The 18564-nt window shown below is 40.8% G+C and overlaps 1 protein-coding gene across 6 annotated transcripts in view; it reads left to right on the top strand.

The window, feature by feature from the left end:
* The window catches only part of LOC134219124 (bicaudal D-related protein homolog), a 144815-nt gene that overhangs the window by 116400 nt on the left and 9851 nt on the right, over positions 1-18564 (top strand). For all 6 annotated transcript variants that reach the window (XM_062697817.1, XM_062697818.1, XM_062697820.1 and 3 more), the window contains exon 3: positions 11476-12238. In XM_062697817.1, the coding sequence (XP_062553801.1) occupies positions 11476-12238 (763 nt within the window). The remainder of the gene's footprint in view (positions 1-11475; positions 12239-18564) is intronic.

The raw sequence follows: 18564 nt of genomic DNA, 5'->3' as shown, positions 1-18564 counted from the left end.
CTTGCTCCGTACCAGTGGAACTGCGTCACTGGGGGATAACATGGCAGATACCCGTTAGGACCCGATGCCAAAAAGGACGTAGCTGTTGAAAACAGGTGACAGGATGCTGATGAGATTTCTATAAGTGGAGAAGGTTAGCTCGAGGCCATAGAGCAGATGGCTATTAATTGTGGCTTGGCCTTCAACTTGGTGGATCTGTTCTTGTATCGACGAGCAGGCCCAAGTAACAATCGCAATGCTTCGAAAATTTATGCTAGTTTTATAGAGGTTTTATTACGGCATGTAGAAATGCTTAAAGTTTTATTTTGGTTTTATACAGTTGTCATTTAATCAGATCCGCAAGAGTACTTGAGAACTACGTTTTGAATTCCAATATAAAACCACAGCTCTTTAGGTTTTATAATGTTCCTCCTCAGACCAAATGTCAAATGTCAAATGGATCTGACATAAAGTCAGCAGTTAAGTTATATGTTGGTTTTGATCAAGAGTTATAAAAGCTGCCAAGCTTCGTAGAGTCCTGTATAAAACCCACATATAACCTTTAATCCTGAAGAAGACCTGCATAGGAATACGAAGCTTTAAACTACTACTATGGATAGAAACCAAATTTCAAATTTAGCACAAATTGTTTGACCCACGGATGTCTTCTCATTTTCAAATAAAAAATAAAACTTTAGCAGTTTTTTCTATGTCGTGAATTATGTAGGGGACCTGTTCCGATCTCCATCTCACTCACTGAAGATACATTCATCTTATCGGGGAGCAAAGAAATACGGCACCAATTTCGTAGCTTTTTTGTCAACATACGTACTCCTGTTGAAAAAAATCAAATACCTTTCCATTGCTCTGCTTTTAATGGGATGAACATCGGAGCCATGCGATGAAATTCAGGAGCAGTTCCCTTGTATATTTAAGTCGTCGAAAAAACTGTTCAAACAGCATTTGACGATGAGGGGTATTTTTTTTTCTTCCTAAACAATGGAGGGGGAATCTGCTCAACAGACATCCTAGGTTGACCAGGAAGTGCGGGGTTATGGACTACCGAGGGAGGCAGGACTACATCCCCGACCCGCTAAACCGTTTCCATTGCCGCCAAGCCCATAGTCCCTTCGGTACAACCAGAAAGTAATGCTTCAAAGGGGGGCCAGTGCACAACGCACCCTCGAGGTTAGCTGCGTGTCCTTGCAGCACCGAAAATCGTAACTCGCTTTTTTAGAAGAACACCATGGTATCGTGCCAGCGCGTTGCCGGCTTTCCAGGTGGCCTTACACCGCCCTATGTCCTCGGAAGGTGGGAAGGGTCGACTTCGCGCCTGCTTCCCTCTGCACGACTGGTATCAAGAATGATGATGCCGCGTGCACCCCAAATTGACCTTTCTGCGATAGGGCCTATTCGCCAGCACACAGAGGGACTTGCCGACGTGAGGCCTACGCCTGCCCCAGCCTTGACGAGGACCTCTTTCCGTCCTCGGGCTCGCAACCCGCCCGGTTGACCGAAGCCGCGAAAGCGACGATACCATGTTGTTCTTCGCGCGGCCACTTGTTCGATAAAAGGATCGAGTTCGACCACAGAGCATGACCACCGGTATGACCCATGAAGCCATGAAGCCATGAAGCCGACTCCGATCCCTTGGACCACCTCTTATTTGCACCTGAACTAGCCATCCTTGAGTCCACACGCCACCTTCTGTGTAGCTCCGAGACGATTTGGGCGATAGCCGATAAAACGGCGTTCCAGCCAACTTCATCTTTACACATCCTCCGAACTAGGTTGTCCGGGGTAGTGTCCAGACCACATGTGGCAAGCATGTGGTCACGCATTGCGCGAAAACGTGAGCACACGAACAACACGTGTTCCGCCGTTTCCTCTAAACTTGCGCACACCAAACACTCGGGCGAGGCCGAGCAAGCCAGCTGCGTTACTTGCACTTTGATTTTGCAGCACGCTTAAACGCCGGGCACATCGAACCCCCCATGGGGTGCTTGCTGTTCACAGCTTTGCTGGAACAAATCAAACAATTGGGAGGGTTCGTGCAGCATTGTGCCTTATGTCCCTCCAATCCGCAGCGTCGGCAGAGAGTGCTTCTGTCAGGGCCTTTGCAGTCCCATTGCTTGTTCCCCTATTCCAGGCACTTGAAGCAAACTTCGGGTTGCTCGTATATGCGCACAGGGCATACCGACCATCCCACCTTGACGTTCCCTAACTTGACTACCTTGGAGGCGTCCGCTGCAGATAGCCGAACCAATGCTACCTGCGTCCCTGCCGGACCTTTCCGTAGCCGAACGGCTGCGGTGGGCGTCTCCACTTCACACTGTCGCCGCAGTGCCGTGACGAGCTCTTCGACTTCAGTTATCTCGTCCTGGTCTTTAACCCTTAGATTCACCTCCGTCGTGAGTGCCCTCACCTTGACCGTCTCGCCTAGGACCTCCTCCGCCAACTTCTTGTAGGCGGCGCCCTTTTGCGAGACGCCCCGCTTCAGCTCGAGTATCATCTCGCCCATCCGGGTACACCTTATTCGACGTACGTCGGCGCCGAGTTCGCCGAGCTTGACGTCACTCCTCATCGCCTTCAAAACATCCGAGTACTTAGCCTCGTCCGCCGTGATGACTAGGGCATCGCCCCTGGAGCGATTGGCGCCTACCCTAGACTTCTTGCTACCCTCATTCGCCTGGGCCTTCTTTTCGGCCCTTGACGTCTTCGGTTTCCTCTTGTTCTTGACCAGGGTCCAGGAGGCGTCATCCCCCTCTATTTCCCTGGTCTGGCGCGGCTGAGAACTTTCAGCCTGCTGTAACCCCTTACCACCGTCTTTCCCGAGTGGACTGACCTTTCCAGGTCCTTCCTCCCCCGGTTTTGGAGGTACTTGACCGGGGTTCAGCTTCCCAGTCCCACTACCCTTGTTCGGGGTAGTAACCCTCCGCGTTTTGGAGCGGCCCCCAGGAAGCTCATCCCCTGGAGACTGTGTCCCCCGTTTTTGTGTCTGCTCCGTTGGAACAGTCACCCCCGACGTACCCGCAAATACTTGAGCCTCAGTCTGGGTAGACTTTGGCACCACCGTCTTCGCAGGCACGCCTTCGGTCGATTCGACCTTGCCCGAGTCCGCGAATCCTTGGGCCTCAGTCTGGGTAGACCTCGACTCCACCGATTTCACGGGTTTACACTTGGCCGTCCCGACCGCCCTCTCCAGCTTGGCGTCCAGCATCGACTTTCGAAGTTTCTGCAAGCTCCTCTTGAGGTCCTTGCTGATATTATGCTTCGATGACGCAAAGTCGATGATGGCGTCCAGCTGTTCCGTCGCCACCTCGAAGGCCGAAAGCCCATCGCGTTTGCGGTTCATCGCCTCCACAAGCCATGGGCCGTCAATAACCCCTACTGGCGTTTTTCTAGCCGAGAGGAAGGTTGAGTGACCCACGCTGGCGCTGCGCACTGAGCTGCCTACTATTGCCTCTGGCCTCCTAGGCGGAGACCTGAACAACCCACCTCTTGCGAAGGGGTTGGCGCCTACACTACTATCACTAATTGAAGAATTGACTTGGTTTTCCATTTTGGTCCCACGAGTTGCTCGGGAAAAGAGGTCCACCTCGTCAGAGCCCAGGTACCCCACAGGCTCCGTTAAAGGCCTAGCTTATTATTTCACCCCCCTGGCCATGCATCCCCTCAGCACGGGTCGATTGACGCCTTGGGATTAGGGGTTAGGGACGATGGTCCCGGTCTAACTCGCAGTGGCCATGGGGAGGGGTCGTCAAGCCCTTGGACAAAGTCCCTGCTGCCCCCTATGAGGGGGCTGCCCCCGATGAGGGGTATGAAAATATGTATTTAATCCATACATGTAACAGTAAAACACTTTTATGGTACAAAATATACCATTTACCAATTGTCACTGTATGGTATTTAATTGAAATACACAGGATTTTATTTTTACACGATGTTTTTTCGCTCATGTTTCTTATCGTGTGACTTCAATTTACCACCAATCTCTTTGCAACATGTTTCAAAAAATCCAGGATAAATCAAAGAAAAATCACATGATAATTGATATGCGTTAAACATTTAGGATGAGTGGAAAATTGAGGAAATATAAATCGTGTAAAAACAGAATCCAGTGTACTTACTTTTAATAGTACTTAACAGAACGCAAAGGTCACGGTGCGTGTATTCTGCTGAATAGACTTCAAATCGTTTTATCGCTTATTAACTGAAACACATTGAGTGATGCGTTGAATTGGTTTGAAACACGGTTTTAATCTTTGTTTTTTTTTTGTCTTTATTAGCGAGACTTTCATCCCTGGGCTTTAATCTTTGTGTTTTCCAAAGAGAATCGAATAAATGAAAATTCTTGGTCGGTTAGATCAAAATGGGGTGGTCTGTATTAAGGGTCGAACGTTAAGGGTCGTTCCACGAGTTTCCAAACAAATGGAGAGATGCTTCAAATGCATGTGCTTCGGTCACTAGGCGTGAAATTGCACTGACCCGGACCTATCTACGCTGTGCTCGAAATGCGGCGAAGAATAGCGCATTGCAAAGGACTGTAGTACGAAGCAAACGAGGCGCATGCTTTGTAAAGCAGAAGATGGGAATGATCACATGACGGGTGGCATAAAATGTCCTGCTTATAAGAAGGCGATAACAGGACATAACCAATGGAGCTTACCAAAATCAATCTCAATCATTGCGACACTGCACAACAACTGTTGGGGCAGTCGACAACGGAAACTAAGTGTGATGTTGCAATTTTTGCAGAGCCGTATCGAGTCTCTCCCGATAACGGCAACTGGATGGCAAATAAAGAAGGGATGGCTGCGATACATGTTATGAGCAGATACCCTATCCAAGAAGTTGTTGATTTTTCATGCGAAGGTTTCGTGATTGACGGTGTTTTCGTATGCAGCTGGTGGTGGTCTTTAGAGTAATTCGACCAGATGATAGATGTGCTTACCGACAAGCTGATTGGTCGAAGGCCATTGGTCATTGCAGAAGATTTTAATGCATGGGCCATGGAATGGAGGAGTAGACCAACTAACGCAAGAGGTTATAGTATGCTGGAAGCTCTAGCAAAACTGGATGTTAAGTTGTGCAACGTAGGCAACATTTTGCAATTCGTCGCTGATGGGGAATGTGAACTGGAGGGTCAGTGAAAATCATTCCATTGCATACGGCAATACATAGGTCGCAAGCCTGCGAGCGTATGTGGAAGATAAAAGCCCTCGATAAAGACCGCTTAGTGGAGGCACTTCATGCTGAAAATAATGCCCCAGATATGGATGCCGGTCAGCTAACGGATTCATTAGTAAGAACATGTGACGCTTCAATGCAGAGAAAGTTGGTACCACGAAACGGGCTTCGTGGTGGAACGAACAACTCGACAATCTCCGCGCTGTTTGTCTCAGAGCCAGAAGACGTGTTAAGAGAGCACGTATCGAAGCTATCAGGGAGGAGCACAAGATTCTACTCCTAGAGGCCCGGGTTGCTTTCAAAAAGGAAATGAGGTTGAGCTAGTCGAACTGCTACAAGCAGTTGTGCCGTGAAGCTGATGCCAATCCGTAGGGCAATGTTTATCGCATCGTTATGGCAAAAATGAGTGGTCCTATGACGCCACTAGAAATGTGTCCAGACAAGCTGAGAATGACTGTAGAGGACCTTTTTCAGAAGTATAATCCGACAGTGTAGCCGTCCACGCCGTATGCTGATGCTAACTCTACTGGTGACAGGGTTATGTCCAATGAAGAGCTCCCTGCAATAGCGAAAGTTCTAAAAGTGAAAAAAGCTCCTGGTCCGGACGGAATACCTAAAATGGTCGTGAGAACAGCGATCCTGCCGTTATCGAACAAGTTCAGAATGGTACTGCAGAAATGTTTAGATTATGGTCGCTTCCCGGACATATGGAAGATACAAAAGTTAGTGCTGTTGCCAAAGTCAGGAAAACCGCCTGGAGATCGAACATCATACAAGCCTATACTGCCTGTAACCGCATATTTCTCCCATCTTTGCTGGATTTCCTATTCATATGGGACAAATATGCGGTTACAGGCAGTATATGCGTCTAAACAGAAGAGACGAGGGAATCGGTATTCCGCTGTGGTGACAATTGATGTAGAAAATGTGTTTAATAGTTCCAGTTGGGGAGCTATAGTCGCAGCACTACATAGCATGCATGCTCCTGGCTACTTGATCAGGACTTTGCAGAATTATTTTAAAAATCGAATTTTGCTCTACGAAACAAATGTTGGGCAGAAGTCTTATATATACTTGGACGAACGCTCTGGAACGCAATGTATAATGGAGTACTGACGTTGAAGCTGCCCAAAGGGGTCACGACTGTTGGCTTCGCGGATGACATCATCATAACAATCAGTGGCGAGACACTGGCGGAGGTGGAAATGCTGACGGCAGAGACTATTGACATTCTTGAAAACTGGATGAACGATGTCAGATTGAAGTTGGCTCATCATTAAATCGGAGATAGTAATAGTTATATTAACTGCAAGGCTGTTCAGCAGTTGCAGATTGTAGTCGGAGTCATATGATATAGTAATTGATGAGGAAAAATGCAACGGGTGTAAGTGTGACGAAAAATTTGTTTTGAAAAATTTGAATAAAGTTCTTCAATTTTTTTGCCTTTCTCGTATACAAAGTATACGTAAAGGCTATATGTTCGCTTCAATTTTTGACGTAGGACTTACGTCTTTCTTTACTAAACTGGGTGTCATTTAGATTTTTGGAAATCGAGAGCGTTACGCTGGAAGGGAAGATTTCGAACGTTGCTAGCGCCTTTATCTTTCGATGGATTTTGAAGATTTATATATCAATCGACTCGGATACTCTCCACCATTTTGCCTATTTCATTGAAACTTAAGATTATTAACGATAAACTATTGAAAATTTCAATTCTTGTCAAAGGCAGTAAAAATTTCATATGTAACCAATCTCGTGCATTCCTAACACGGACATCAGAATGCGGTATGTTACGGGCCTTCGGGTCTACCGGAAGATTTTTTTTGTGTATAAAAGAAGCAGTGCCTGCCGTGTGCGAGTCATTACATTTTGTGACAGCAGCGCGTACTGACGTGCTTTTTGCTCGCGAATTTTTCGTTTCGTTCGTTCTCTGTGTTTACCTACACAGCATGCAGTCGCCTGCGATAGAACTGCCGGTGGGTCTGCGAATATGCATGACAGAAATGGGCGCATTGTTTTTTGTCATTCTGTGTTATTAGTTTTATTTCTAGAAGTTTCGAATAAACAAATTGCTAATAATTCTACACAGCATGGAAGTTGTCGTTTCCAATATTAATACCTATAATCAAACTCCATCGATCAAAAAGTTGGAAGTTAAATGTAAATACGTTACATTCATACAAGTCCTACGTCTACTCGCGGTTATGTTAAAAACATTACCCATTGCTTTTTTAATTTTTTTCGTTCTATGCAAGTTGTGTGAAAGCTCAAAAAAAAATTTAATTTATGTAAATTTTCACATTTTTGCCTTTCTCGTACAACTAAGTTGTACCGAAAGGCTATCATTTCACTCCAAATTCGAACTTTTGATAGAAGTCCCGGAGACCCATAGTGTTATATACCATTCGACTCAGCTCGATGAGCTGAACAAATGTCTGTCTGTCCGTGTGTGCGTATGTGTGTGTGTATGTGTGTGTGTATGTGTGTGCACAAAATGCCATAAAAAACATTAGCCAATTTTTCACATAGTAACTCTTAACCGATTTTCTTGCAACAAGTTGCATCCGACAGAGACTAAAACGCTGTTGATCACTATTGAATTTCATAATAATTGCTAATTGCAAAAAATAGATAATATTAAAATAGTGATGAGACATAATCACATAGAACAATAATGTGTTATAAAAAATGCCTTACATCTATGAATATTTCTAAAGTTTATCCGTGTTTTGCTCCCATTAAGAGTTTCATCGCATTATGAAGATGCTCGTGTTGCACGCATTTAGGCGTGAGTATGCTCTTCGTTCAGTTTCACAGTACTATCAAGTTTCACCTAACTATCAAATCAAAGTCAAAATTCGAACATAGGAGGCAGCGCCATTTGTCGTCTACTAGTATAAATTTTTCATCATAACATTAGACGGTGTAACTGTTTTGCCTTTCTTGTACATCATCGAGGTGTAAGCGTAAAGGCTACATTTATTACCTTTTTGCGCGAGAAAGGCACCATCACCGCTAGGTGGATTAATCTGGGTTTTTGCAAAAAAAACGTACAACTATAGGGCACTGCACGGAAACATATCTTGCTCTTTCGTTCCTCATAAATTTTGACGTTTACTGGCCTTGTTGTTTTCAAAAAATTTTGCAGCAAGAAAGAGACAAAGCAGTCCGTGCAGTGCCCTATATTGCCGCAACGATCTAAAACCAAAGCATTTTTGCTGTAATCAGCTAAATTTGACCAAAATGTCACTTGCACCCCTCTGCTTCTAACTCCATCAATTCTCAACCAATTTTATCGCAATAAGTTTGATTCGAAGGGGGGACAAATCCTAGTTGATCACTATTGAATATAATCACGATCGGTCTGTGCGCTCAAAAGTTATGAGGAAAATGGTGGTAGGTTGATTCCCTATACAGCGTTTGCAAGAGCCATAATGTAGGCAATTCTTTAAGATAAGCATTATCACCGCTAGGTGGATCGATCTGGTTATTTCATTTGTAACAACAAAAGAAATCTATTTCTTACTGAGAAACTATTGACAATAGCTGCTCCAATTTTAACAATTTGATCAACTGCTGGCATTCCATTATTCCAATGTTGCAGAGTGGTTATCGGGAACTGATCGGACAATATTAGCACCTTTTGGCGAAGTGACCCAATTAGATGCTCTACATGAATTCATAATGCCGATAGGTCCTTCAAGTCGCAAGCATCTACTGGCTAGAGATGCTAGTTAGCTTTTTTGAATGCTGGCACACTCAAGACAGCACTTTTTGGACCAACAAGTCCTCGATTAACATCTATTGCCCATCACAAAGACTCTTTCCTCAATATGGTCTAGAATTCTAGACATTTCTTTTTTTTTTGTTGTCAGAAATTTTTCCCCCAAACGCTTCAGATATAAAGGCATGACTACCAACCGGAGTAATACCAGCCAATAATTCTGCTGTTTTGTGGTGTTTATAAAAGCTATACGTTATCGTTCGCCATTATTTCTTCACTTTTAGGGAACTCAATGGGAGTTCCTCAAAAAATAATAGTAACGTGTTCACCACACTTGATCTAGAAGGCCGAATGGTAAATACAATTGTGTGGAAAGTTCTGTTAGCTGGGTTCTGTGCTGTGATGCAAATTATAAATAAGTCCAAGTGTATAGAATGGCACATTCAGTCGAATCTCTCTTTACACCTAGGCGAATCTGCTCGATCTCACTCGGGTTCTATTTTCGATCTGTCAATCATTTAGTTGATTACAACGTCGCACTCTAGATCGATTTCAGTTCGAGCTTAATGGCTTTCTCCAGAACCCATGAAACCGTTGCATTTTGACAATTTTCCTACTCCGTACGTCAAAAAAGACCGAAAATGTCGAGAAAGCTTTTTCCATTTGTTTTTCAATTTCAAATTAAACAATGTTCCTTTCGAATTTTGAGTCGGAAAAAAAACTGACGCGTTCAGGATGATTAACTTCATCGTTCTCTGACAGAAAATCAAATATCGATTCTTCATTTTAGGACCCAATTGTTTGACTCTCAGTATGTACGAACACAGCTGATCCCAAGACCAATCGATTGGTGGGAAAATATTGCAAATCGTTCAGCTTGTTTGTGAGTTATAGGTATTGCTAGAATTTTGTAGAACAACGACTTTTAAGAGAAACAGTGTTTTTTTTATTTTAAAAATAACTTTAACATGATCAAACCTAAACTGGCATTGTTCACAAGACTTTTAGAGCACACCAAAAACTTCCATTTAGAGCTAGGTTCTTGTGATGCTTTTCGGCAATTATATCTCTTGTTATTTTTTTTTTTAAACTTGACAATAGTCCAAAAACACTAAATCGACTTGAGCCACATCTAAATTTCATCAAAATTTGCTGAAATTTTGACTGAAGGCTTATTTTAGCAAAAGAATTTTGATTTTGGGCTGATCGGTTAAATTTTTCATACTTTTTGAAAAGATGAAGAGGTTTACAAACACATCACTTCAATGGTCGAGCCTAGTTGGTTGGTATATAACACTATGGGTGTCAGAGACTTCTTTCAAAAGTTCGGTTTTGAAGTGATCCCAAAGCCTTTACGTATATTAAGTATACAAGAAAGGCAAAACGCCTACGTACTAGAGATAATTACGACTAAAGTTTAAGCGTTTTTCAATTCATATTCTTATCAACATTTACGTAACTCTAAGCTTCATTATAAAGAATTTGTCTTCAAAGACTTTATTGATCGGTCCAATGTGTTCAAATATTTATTCAGCTTGTATTTCTTTATCAATGCCCACCCAATTTGATTGTTATGAGCTTATTCGCATCAGTCTGCTTCTGATGATCGTCATACAGGATAGGTCATTTGAATTTTTCCATCCATCCATTTATTTATGCCTGCCAATATTACGGCGCACGCAAACCTCGCCTCGTCATCGACATCATAGTCTTGTTGGATACCTATTTTCTAGTCTAGGCGTGCCACGCAACCATCGCTCACCATGGCAGGCACTTTGTGTCACCGCGAATCGTCCACTCACTTGATATAATCGATTCCTGCGTGGGTGTACTACTTTTGGCGAAATTGGCTGTTGAGGGTGTATAGACGGTGTATAGACGAGATGCTCTGTTAACTGATGTCATACATATGACCACCGCCCGGGCAAAGCGCTGAGTAATAACAACAATTTAATACCATCAGTGTATGGCGTGAATCCACATCAACTTTCTAGTGCACTCGTTGATCGTATCTGCGATATGTTAAATAAGAATTATAAATTTATTTCGTTACGACTCAAATAAATATTCTTGTTCTAAATTCAATTTACTTTCCGACTTTTCCTAAAAGTTTTTTTTTTTCAAAGATAAACCACGGGTTAAAAATGTAAATAGTTTATGCACTAGTAAAAGTTGATGTTAATAATATCTTACCAAACGAGGGTCGCCCCAATTTATTTAATCCTTAAGATATTTTTCATCAATTGCGCTACGTTTTTTCGTTAATGAGAAACCAGTTTGACCAATCAAACCGCTCCTTTTATGTGAGACTGAAGCAATTCGCCATGCAATTTATTACTTAATGAAATAAATAAAAAGACTAAAGAAATAAATGGAACCACACAACCACACCCCTCAATTGGTTACTAGGCAAAGTAGACCGGCGTAAATACGAATTGCTGAGCGCGTAGGCAAAAGATGAAATATAGGTAATGAAGTGTAATGAGGCCAGAGTCATTGAACCAACTTTGGAGACAAACCTTTGATTGATTTCAATTTTATACAACATGTTTTAAAACTTGCCATTTTTTTTTCATTTCCAGAAATTGGAACAAGAGAAATACATTCTGAAACGACAGCTGGAGAGCACCTCGAGCGAAAACGATGCCGTCATCCTGGAACTGCAAACCGACATCAAGCTGTTCAGGCAGAAGCTCGAACTGCAGGAACAGCTCATGCGCCAAATGGAACGTGAGAAAAATCTACTCATCGAAGAGCTCACCGCCCAGAACACTCGCCTGTCCAACGAGCTGAAGAAAGCCAACGTCACCGAACTGCAGCTATCGACCCAGCTGCAGGAAATCAAAGAACAATGCAACCGGCGAACGCTCAGCATACAGGACCACGTGAGCAGTCTCGAAAGTCTGAAGCACGAACTGCGGATGATACTGGAGAAGAAAAACGACCTGGAGAACCGGTTGCACATGACGGCGAGCGAGAAGGAAAACCTCTCGGTAGCGCTGAACGAAGCCTCCGAGCGGATACACATCCTGGAGCGGAGCACCAAGGAGCAGGACACCAAGTACCAAATGACGGTGCAGACGCTGGACCGGCTAGAGCGCGAAAATGGAACGCTGAGCGAGCGGCTTGAGTCGTTCGATAGCCAGCGGTCGCATACCAGCGATCAGAACCACTCGTCGCTGCTGCAGGAGATGAACGGCGAGGATGATTCGATGATGGTGGACGGCACCGGTGGCAGCAACGACGAAGCGACGATCCTGCTGTACAAGGAGGCACAGTCGGTGTACAAACAGCTGAAGACGCTCTGTCAAACGCTGCGGAGTACGCACCACGACGATGATTCGGGTGAGTGGGGAATGTACGACATTTTGCAATCATTGGATCTGGGTCGGATAGTTTGACGTAACTTGTTCGTAATTAGTTCGAACAAAATCAACTGCCTTTTTTCCGGGAATTGATCAGCCGACAAGGACATTAATCACAATATTTGTAAACTCTTTTCAATGACAATGAGACACGTACTTTTACCTTTGCTTCGCTCGATTCTGGGGCTTGCTGCAGACCTCGTAAGGAATTCTCGATTAGCTGGTATCAGAAATCGACACATATGTTGTTAGCGAACTGGTAACTTATTTCTTTAGCAAAAGAATAGTATGATATTGTAGGGTTAAATAATTGTAAAGTTAACCCTTTCCCGCCCACGAGTATTTTCAAAGAATTCAATAGGAAAGAATCATTTTTGATGAAAATGCTAGAACAAGTTATTTGGGATAGCTAAAATAATTGAAAAACGAAAAAGAAAGTTTTTGATTGTAAAACAATAGTTAATGGATTGTTATCAATAAATAGTTTAACTATTTGGTCTCAAAATTGATTATATTTGCAGTCTAGTGGAACCATGTGCCAAATATTGCTATTTGTTGTAGAAACAATTCGATGAAGATTGTAAGGTGCAAAAATTTACGGTGCTCTACAGACCATGTCCAAGAGAGGGTTAACAATCAACGATCAAACTGAGGTTGCTGCTGGTTAGAATGTTTGTCGATTCGAGAGAGAAAGAAAATTACTAGTGATCATGCGTTGCCAATAATTCCCATCATTCGATCGCCAGAGCAAAGATAGTGATGATGTTGATCACAGTTATCTATCCGCTTAGGCTGTGAACCATTCCACCGATTCGTTTAACTTTTAGTTAAAATTTGACACTTCGATGGTTATTTTCCCATCGTGGTTAAAATTTTACTTCGAAGCCGACCCATTTGAGTTTTGACAGATTGATAGTTATTCGGAACGAAATGGATTTGGCGCCAATTTTCTCGCGAACAAAGTTTAACTATTGAACTGTAAAATCTAACCATGCTCCCTAGCAGGGTTATTTTAAACCACGGCGAAATAACCATCGAACTGTCAAATTTAAACTAAAAGTTAAGGCTCTATAAACCGTAATCAATTTGATGATGAAGATGATTTTGTTCTCATACGCACTAATACTAATGCAATTTTAGCTAAAATTCAATATTTCACTGTTATTCACCAACTTACCTCTGTCAACGTATATTCATGATATTTTCATATGAATTTTTCACTCACCAAGCTAATTAATTATTAATTAATTGACTGGAAAGCGCTTAAAACTGCTTTTTTCCTAGACAAATTTTCGTATACTAATTGTACACACCTCCGAACGATCGAAATACACCCATACACTTATTTTGAACATGCACTCAGTTTTTCACTTGTTCTTTTCTCGCCGTTTTCTTGATTTTATCACAACTAAACATAATTCACTACCCAACTTTCACTTTTGTCTTTGATGTTGAACACCAATTTCTACACTTCATTTCGAAAAACCAACGAAAACTGCTCCAAAAAATTTGAAGTGAGAGACAAATTTGACGGCCGTATTGTGAATGTTGCAAATTTCGGAACACCCAAATTCACTACCGCATTATGTGAAATAGTGCGCTCAAAATCACGGCAAAGCAACATAGAAATATCAAAACAAAACATCGAATATGCTAGTCGACACGCAACCAACTTTATGTATATACAAGAAAAGAATCATCATTTCATCGTTGCCAGATTTATTTAATCAAATAATTATTGCGGTTTGTCGAATTAATCAAATCAACCAGAAAAAAAAGAAAAGATTATGCAAGCTTTGTTGGCAGGGTGGAGAATGGTTGACATTTAATTTTACCGTACCATTCATCCTACCATGCAAAAAATCCAAAAAAAAAAAACAAAACCGCGGCAGCCGCAGCAGCAGCCACGACCAAGCAGACGACAGCACATACTTTTACTATTTTCTATTCCCCCCACAATCAATGTTTTCGTAGAATAATTTCTCAACGTATAATCGGTTTTGGTGGCAAATATACATTTCATTATTCCTTACTAATGTTACAGATTTGAACTAATAAATCAGTATATGTGGCTTGCACTCTTTCAAGGCTGTGTGCCACAGCCTAATTCAACTCGATTCTGTTCTATTTGCACTGCGCACAAGAAAATGTGGATGGATGACACGAGACTCACGTAGCAGCAAACAAACAGTCTACGATTGAAGAATAAAAAAGACATAATTTCGTCTTACATTAATTTGGGAAACTCAGTGCACGAAATTTTACCGGATAAAATGTAAATATTCGGAGAATCAAAGTGTTTTCCTGTACTTTCCCCAACACTGTATGTTGAAAGCCACTAGGCTTTTAAAATATTTTAATTAATTTTAAAATAAGTTTCCATATAAGAAATATTTCATAAATGCTCAAGAATAAACATTTTGTTGCATCTGGCAACATTATGTAGCAGCTGACAAGCTTTTACCACCCCATTTCCACCCACCTCAAATTTTCGTCACTTTTTCGTATTAGTTTTCTTTTTTTTTTTAACTAATTTTATTTGCTAATTATCTAATACATGCATTCATCTCTTAGACTAGGTGTTCCGTGTTCTTAACACTATCATCCTTATTTGCTATGTCATATTTTTAGTTATTATTGATACATTTCAAATGCCTCTGGCAGTTAGAATTTTTCCTCAGGTTGAATTGAACCATGTAGGAATTACGTACTAGTTTTCAACTTAAACTAAACTTAACCTATTTTATACTAAGGGTACAAGGAGTTAATCGTTGCAAAAAAAAATTGCAACGATTTTTGTCTAAAATTGGAAATTATTTTGTTGGACATTTGTTGAAATGTCTCAATATTAGAATTTCTATGAAGTTCATTGGTACTATACCACGGAGGAATCATTTTCAAAATTTTATTTTGAATTCTCTGAAGCGCCTTCTTTCTGGTATTGCAGCAACTAGTCCATATTGGCACAGCATACAACATGGCAGGTCTAAAAATTTGTTTGTAAATCAAAAGTTTGTTCTTAAGACAAAGTTTTGATTTTCTGTTTATAAGTGGATATAGACGCTTAATATATTTGTTACATTTGGCTTGAAGGCCTTCAATGTTAAAAGTTAATTTTTGATCTAGCAGAAGTCCTAAATATTTAGCTTCGCTAGACCAATTAATTGGAACCCCATTCATTTTCGTATTAGTTGCCTCACCAATACTAACAAGCAATAACGTCATTAATTTTCAAAACAGAGTTATGGAATCTTGAGCCTTAAACGAATCGGTGGAATGGTTCACAGCCTTAGTAAACAAAGAACCAAGTTTGTCTCGGAGACACAAATGTTCACAGCTCTTTTTGTAACAACACCTTCGCAACGAATCTATGATGCCTGGCTTTTGCTCCTTCCTGTAACGCAGACTTAACGCCCAGATGCGAAGATTTTCCTAATAGCCCATTGCGAACAGGGCGATTAATTATATTGACATCCATTTTATCCTGCACTAGGCGTTTTCTCGATGTCCAGGAAGATTTGTAGTCTAGCTTCAATGAGAATAGGCATAGTATCTATTTTCATTGGTCTGGCTTCCCGAATCAACTACACGCAAGGAACAGGAAACTTCACATCGACAGAAAAATTCATTGCTTTCCGAATGCGGTTGATAGGGTTGATATGACCTACCTCTTGACTCACCTGCAGTGGCGCCGGGAGTAGGTGGGACAAGTAGGACATTGCCTACGCATGAATCTTCTTTTGTGGGACAGTCCAAGCATTGTTCTACCCATGATTATGGTATAAAAACGTATGAGGTTATTGGCTGGCAAGAATCTGTGTGTTATCAAAAGATGATTTCAAAGTTAATCAAAGTCTTTAAATTAATCACAAAGGTTTCTGCGATCCCAAAGCATTATACTACTGATTCCTCTTTAGGACTTTAGGCACTTTTTAATCTCGAAAGCCCTCAAGATGTCTAAAGCAAGGATGTTTTCTATCATTTAGTAATTTGAGTTCGACTGTTTAGTAGATTGTCAATAACTCATTCCAGAGGCTAAATTCTCACTCTGCTAAAAAAAAATCATGGTATGAATTTTACTAATAATGGAATTAAAGTACTAGTTCCATCAGTTCTAGAAAAATGTTTGCGTTAGAAGTCCACTAAATATTTTGGAATTCAGCCTCTGGAATGAGTTATTGACAAACTACTAGATAATCGAACCCAGATTACTAAATGTTGGAAAATATCCTCGGTATAAAAGTTTTCCAGAGGTATATAAAAGTTGTTGAAACCACCAAATACAATTAATTACAAATTTTAAAAGTTATGACAAATAAAATACGTTTTAACGGATTATCAGAAGCCACAAAAAAAAAGTTTTCTCCAAACCTCTAAGGAGTTTTTTTTTTAATCTGAGGACCCAAAAGCATCTCAAAGCCCGCTTGAGATCCGGTCCGTAAGGAATCCCGAGCTCCCAAAAAGATTCTCTGACAATCATACGATTTCTTGGAAGTTCGCTTTGAATCGCTAGATCCATAACCATTTCTGAACGTTAATAAAAAATCATAGCCGTTTGCAATAATTGATTGAAACCCTTGAACATACAATCTAACAAATTTCTGTGATCCATGACCGATAATCGTAAGAATTCAGAGAAGTATGTCATCATCGTCGGAGGAAGGCTACTATCTTCGCACAAGCTGGACCGAAACAATGCTCTACGGTTTTAGCATGGCTACTTTTGTACTCCAACATATGGCGATGAAATACACATGAAGTGTCATTTATGTAACTAGCCTACCTTGTTTTCTATATACCGTGTATTGTACGATGGCTGCTGTGACCTGTCATGTTATACTGAGGACACATCTGTGGTACTTGTACCATGGTACAAGAGGACATGAAAATTATTCCAAGACTATCTTTGATAAAGACAATAAATGGTATGGTACTCATTTCAAGATTCTTGTACCACGGTACTTATACCACCAGTGTGTCATTAGTATTAGGCGATGATCCTCTAGAGCGTCTAGAGCTCTATAGTTTTCAGTATTGGGCGATGCACAGAAGAGTAACTAGAACAAATTCGTGGACAAAACCCAAAATTTTTTTTTCAACATTTATACATTCTTATATTTTTTTTAGATACTTAAAAACATTCTGCATACTATGGCTTTTTCAGAAATGACTCAAAATTTTGTAAAAAAATATAATTAGGGCTCAAAAATGAGGTATTGAATTGTATTTTATCTACTTTATTTGTGGAGTATTTGGAAAATCTGATTTTTACACACCATAAATGTTATCAACAAGCTATTATTAGTACACAATGAGTAGATTATAGTTGTATATCTCCCTTTTGTTCATGTTTATGGTCAAATTATAAATTTTATGTTTCAGGTGATGACCACTTGAAAATCACTATTTTTTTCTATTTTTTATGTTTTTCTTCAGAGGAAAAGTTAATCTATACGGCAAGATCCGGCAAAGATAAATCACTTGGGTGTAACTTCAAGATATGGACTAAACATTCCACGTGAAAACTCGTCCGCAAACGTCCGCAAATTAGATTCTGAGCTATTTGAATAAAATGCTATTTTTCATAATTTTAAAACAAAATTTTAACATTTGTTCATAAATTACCACATATAACGAATCCAGAAAAAAAAAGTAAAAAGCATGCTATTTAGCATGCATTTTGTCAAGACACAAATGGAATAATGGGTCTCTCATGAGTTGCGTTGATATCTTTTTGAAAACCTTATATTGAAATTGCTTATCTATAAACTCTTCATTGTAGAGAAATCTGTTACTACCTAGATTTAGGATGAACCCGTTTCCATTGAAGTGATCATAATTTATGAACAGTGCCTTATTATGATAGTTTCGTCATGGCTAGCTATGATATCTTGTGGGCTTCGACTCGGACGTGGTAATCGTTGTTGTTTCAAGCCATGGTATATAGAATACAGGTGATTTAAATTTTAAACTACAGGCTTCACCTTTTCAGACCCTAATTTTTAAGGTTAAGGTTTAAGTTAAGGAGAAAAGAGTGTTCAAGCAAAAAACAGTGTTTACTTTTGTGCATGCGAATTTATACAACCATTTTTCTTTTGGGATCTTGGGCATGAGTTAAAATAAGTTAGATGTTTTTTTTCCTTTGTAAATGTTAGAAAATCCATTTAAGGATAGAGCTTTAGCTACGGGCTTCTTGCTACTTTGTGGAAAATAGCCATTTTAGAATCGTTCGCGTAGCGAAAGCAAGAGGTTTTACATAAAACGCGAGGTTTTATTTGAAAACATATGTATTTTGAAATTTTTACC

Source organism: Armigeres subalbatus, chromosome 3, assembly GCF_024139115.2.
Source record: "Armigeres subalbatus isolate Guangzhou_Male chromosome 3, GZ_Asu_2, whole genome shotgun sequence".
In the NCBI taxonomy this organism is placed as follows: Eukaryota; Metazoa; Arthropoda; class Insecta; order Diptera; family Culicidae; genus Armigeres; species Armigeres subalbatus.
Note: the sequence above shows the minus strand (reverse complement) of the source record. Positions and strands in the feature narration are given on the sequence as shown.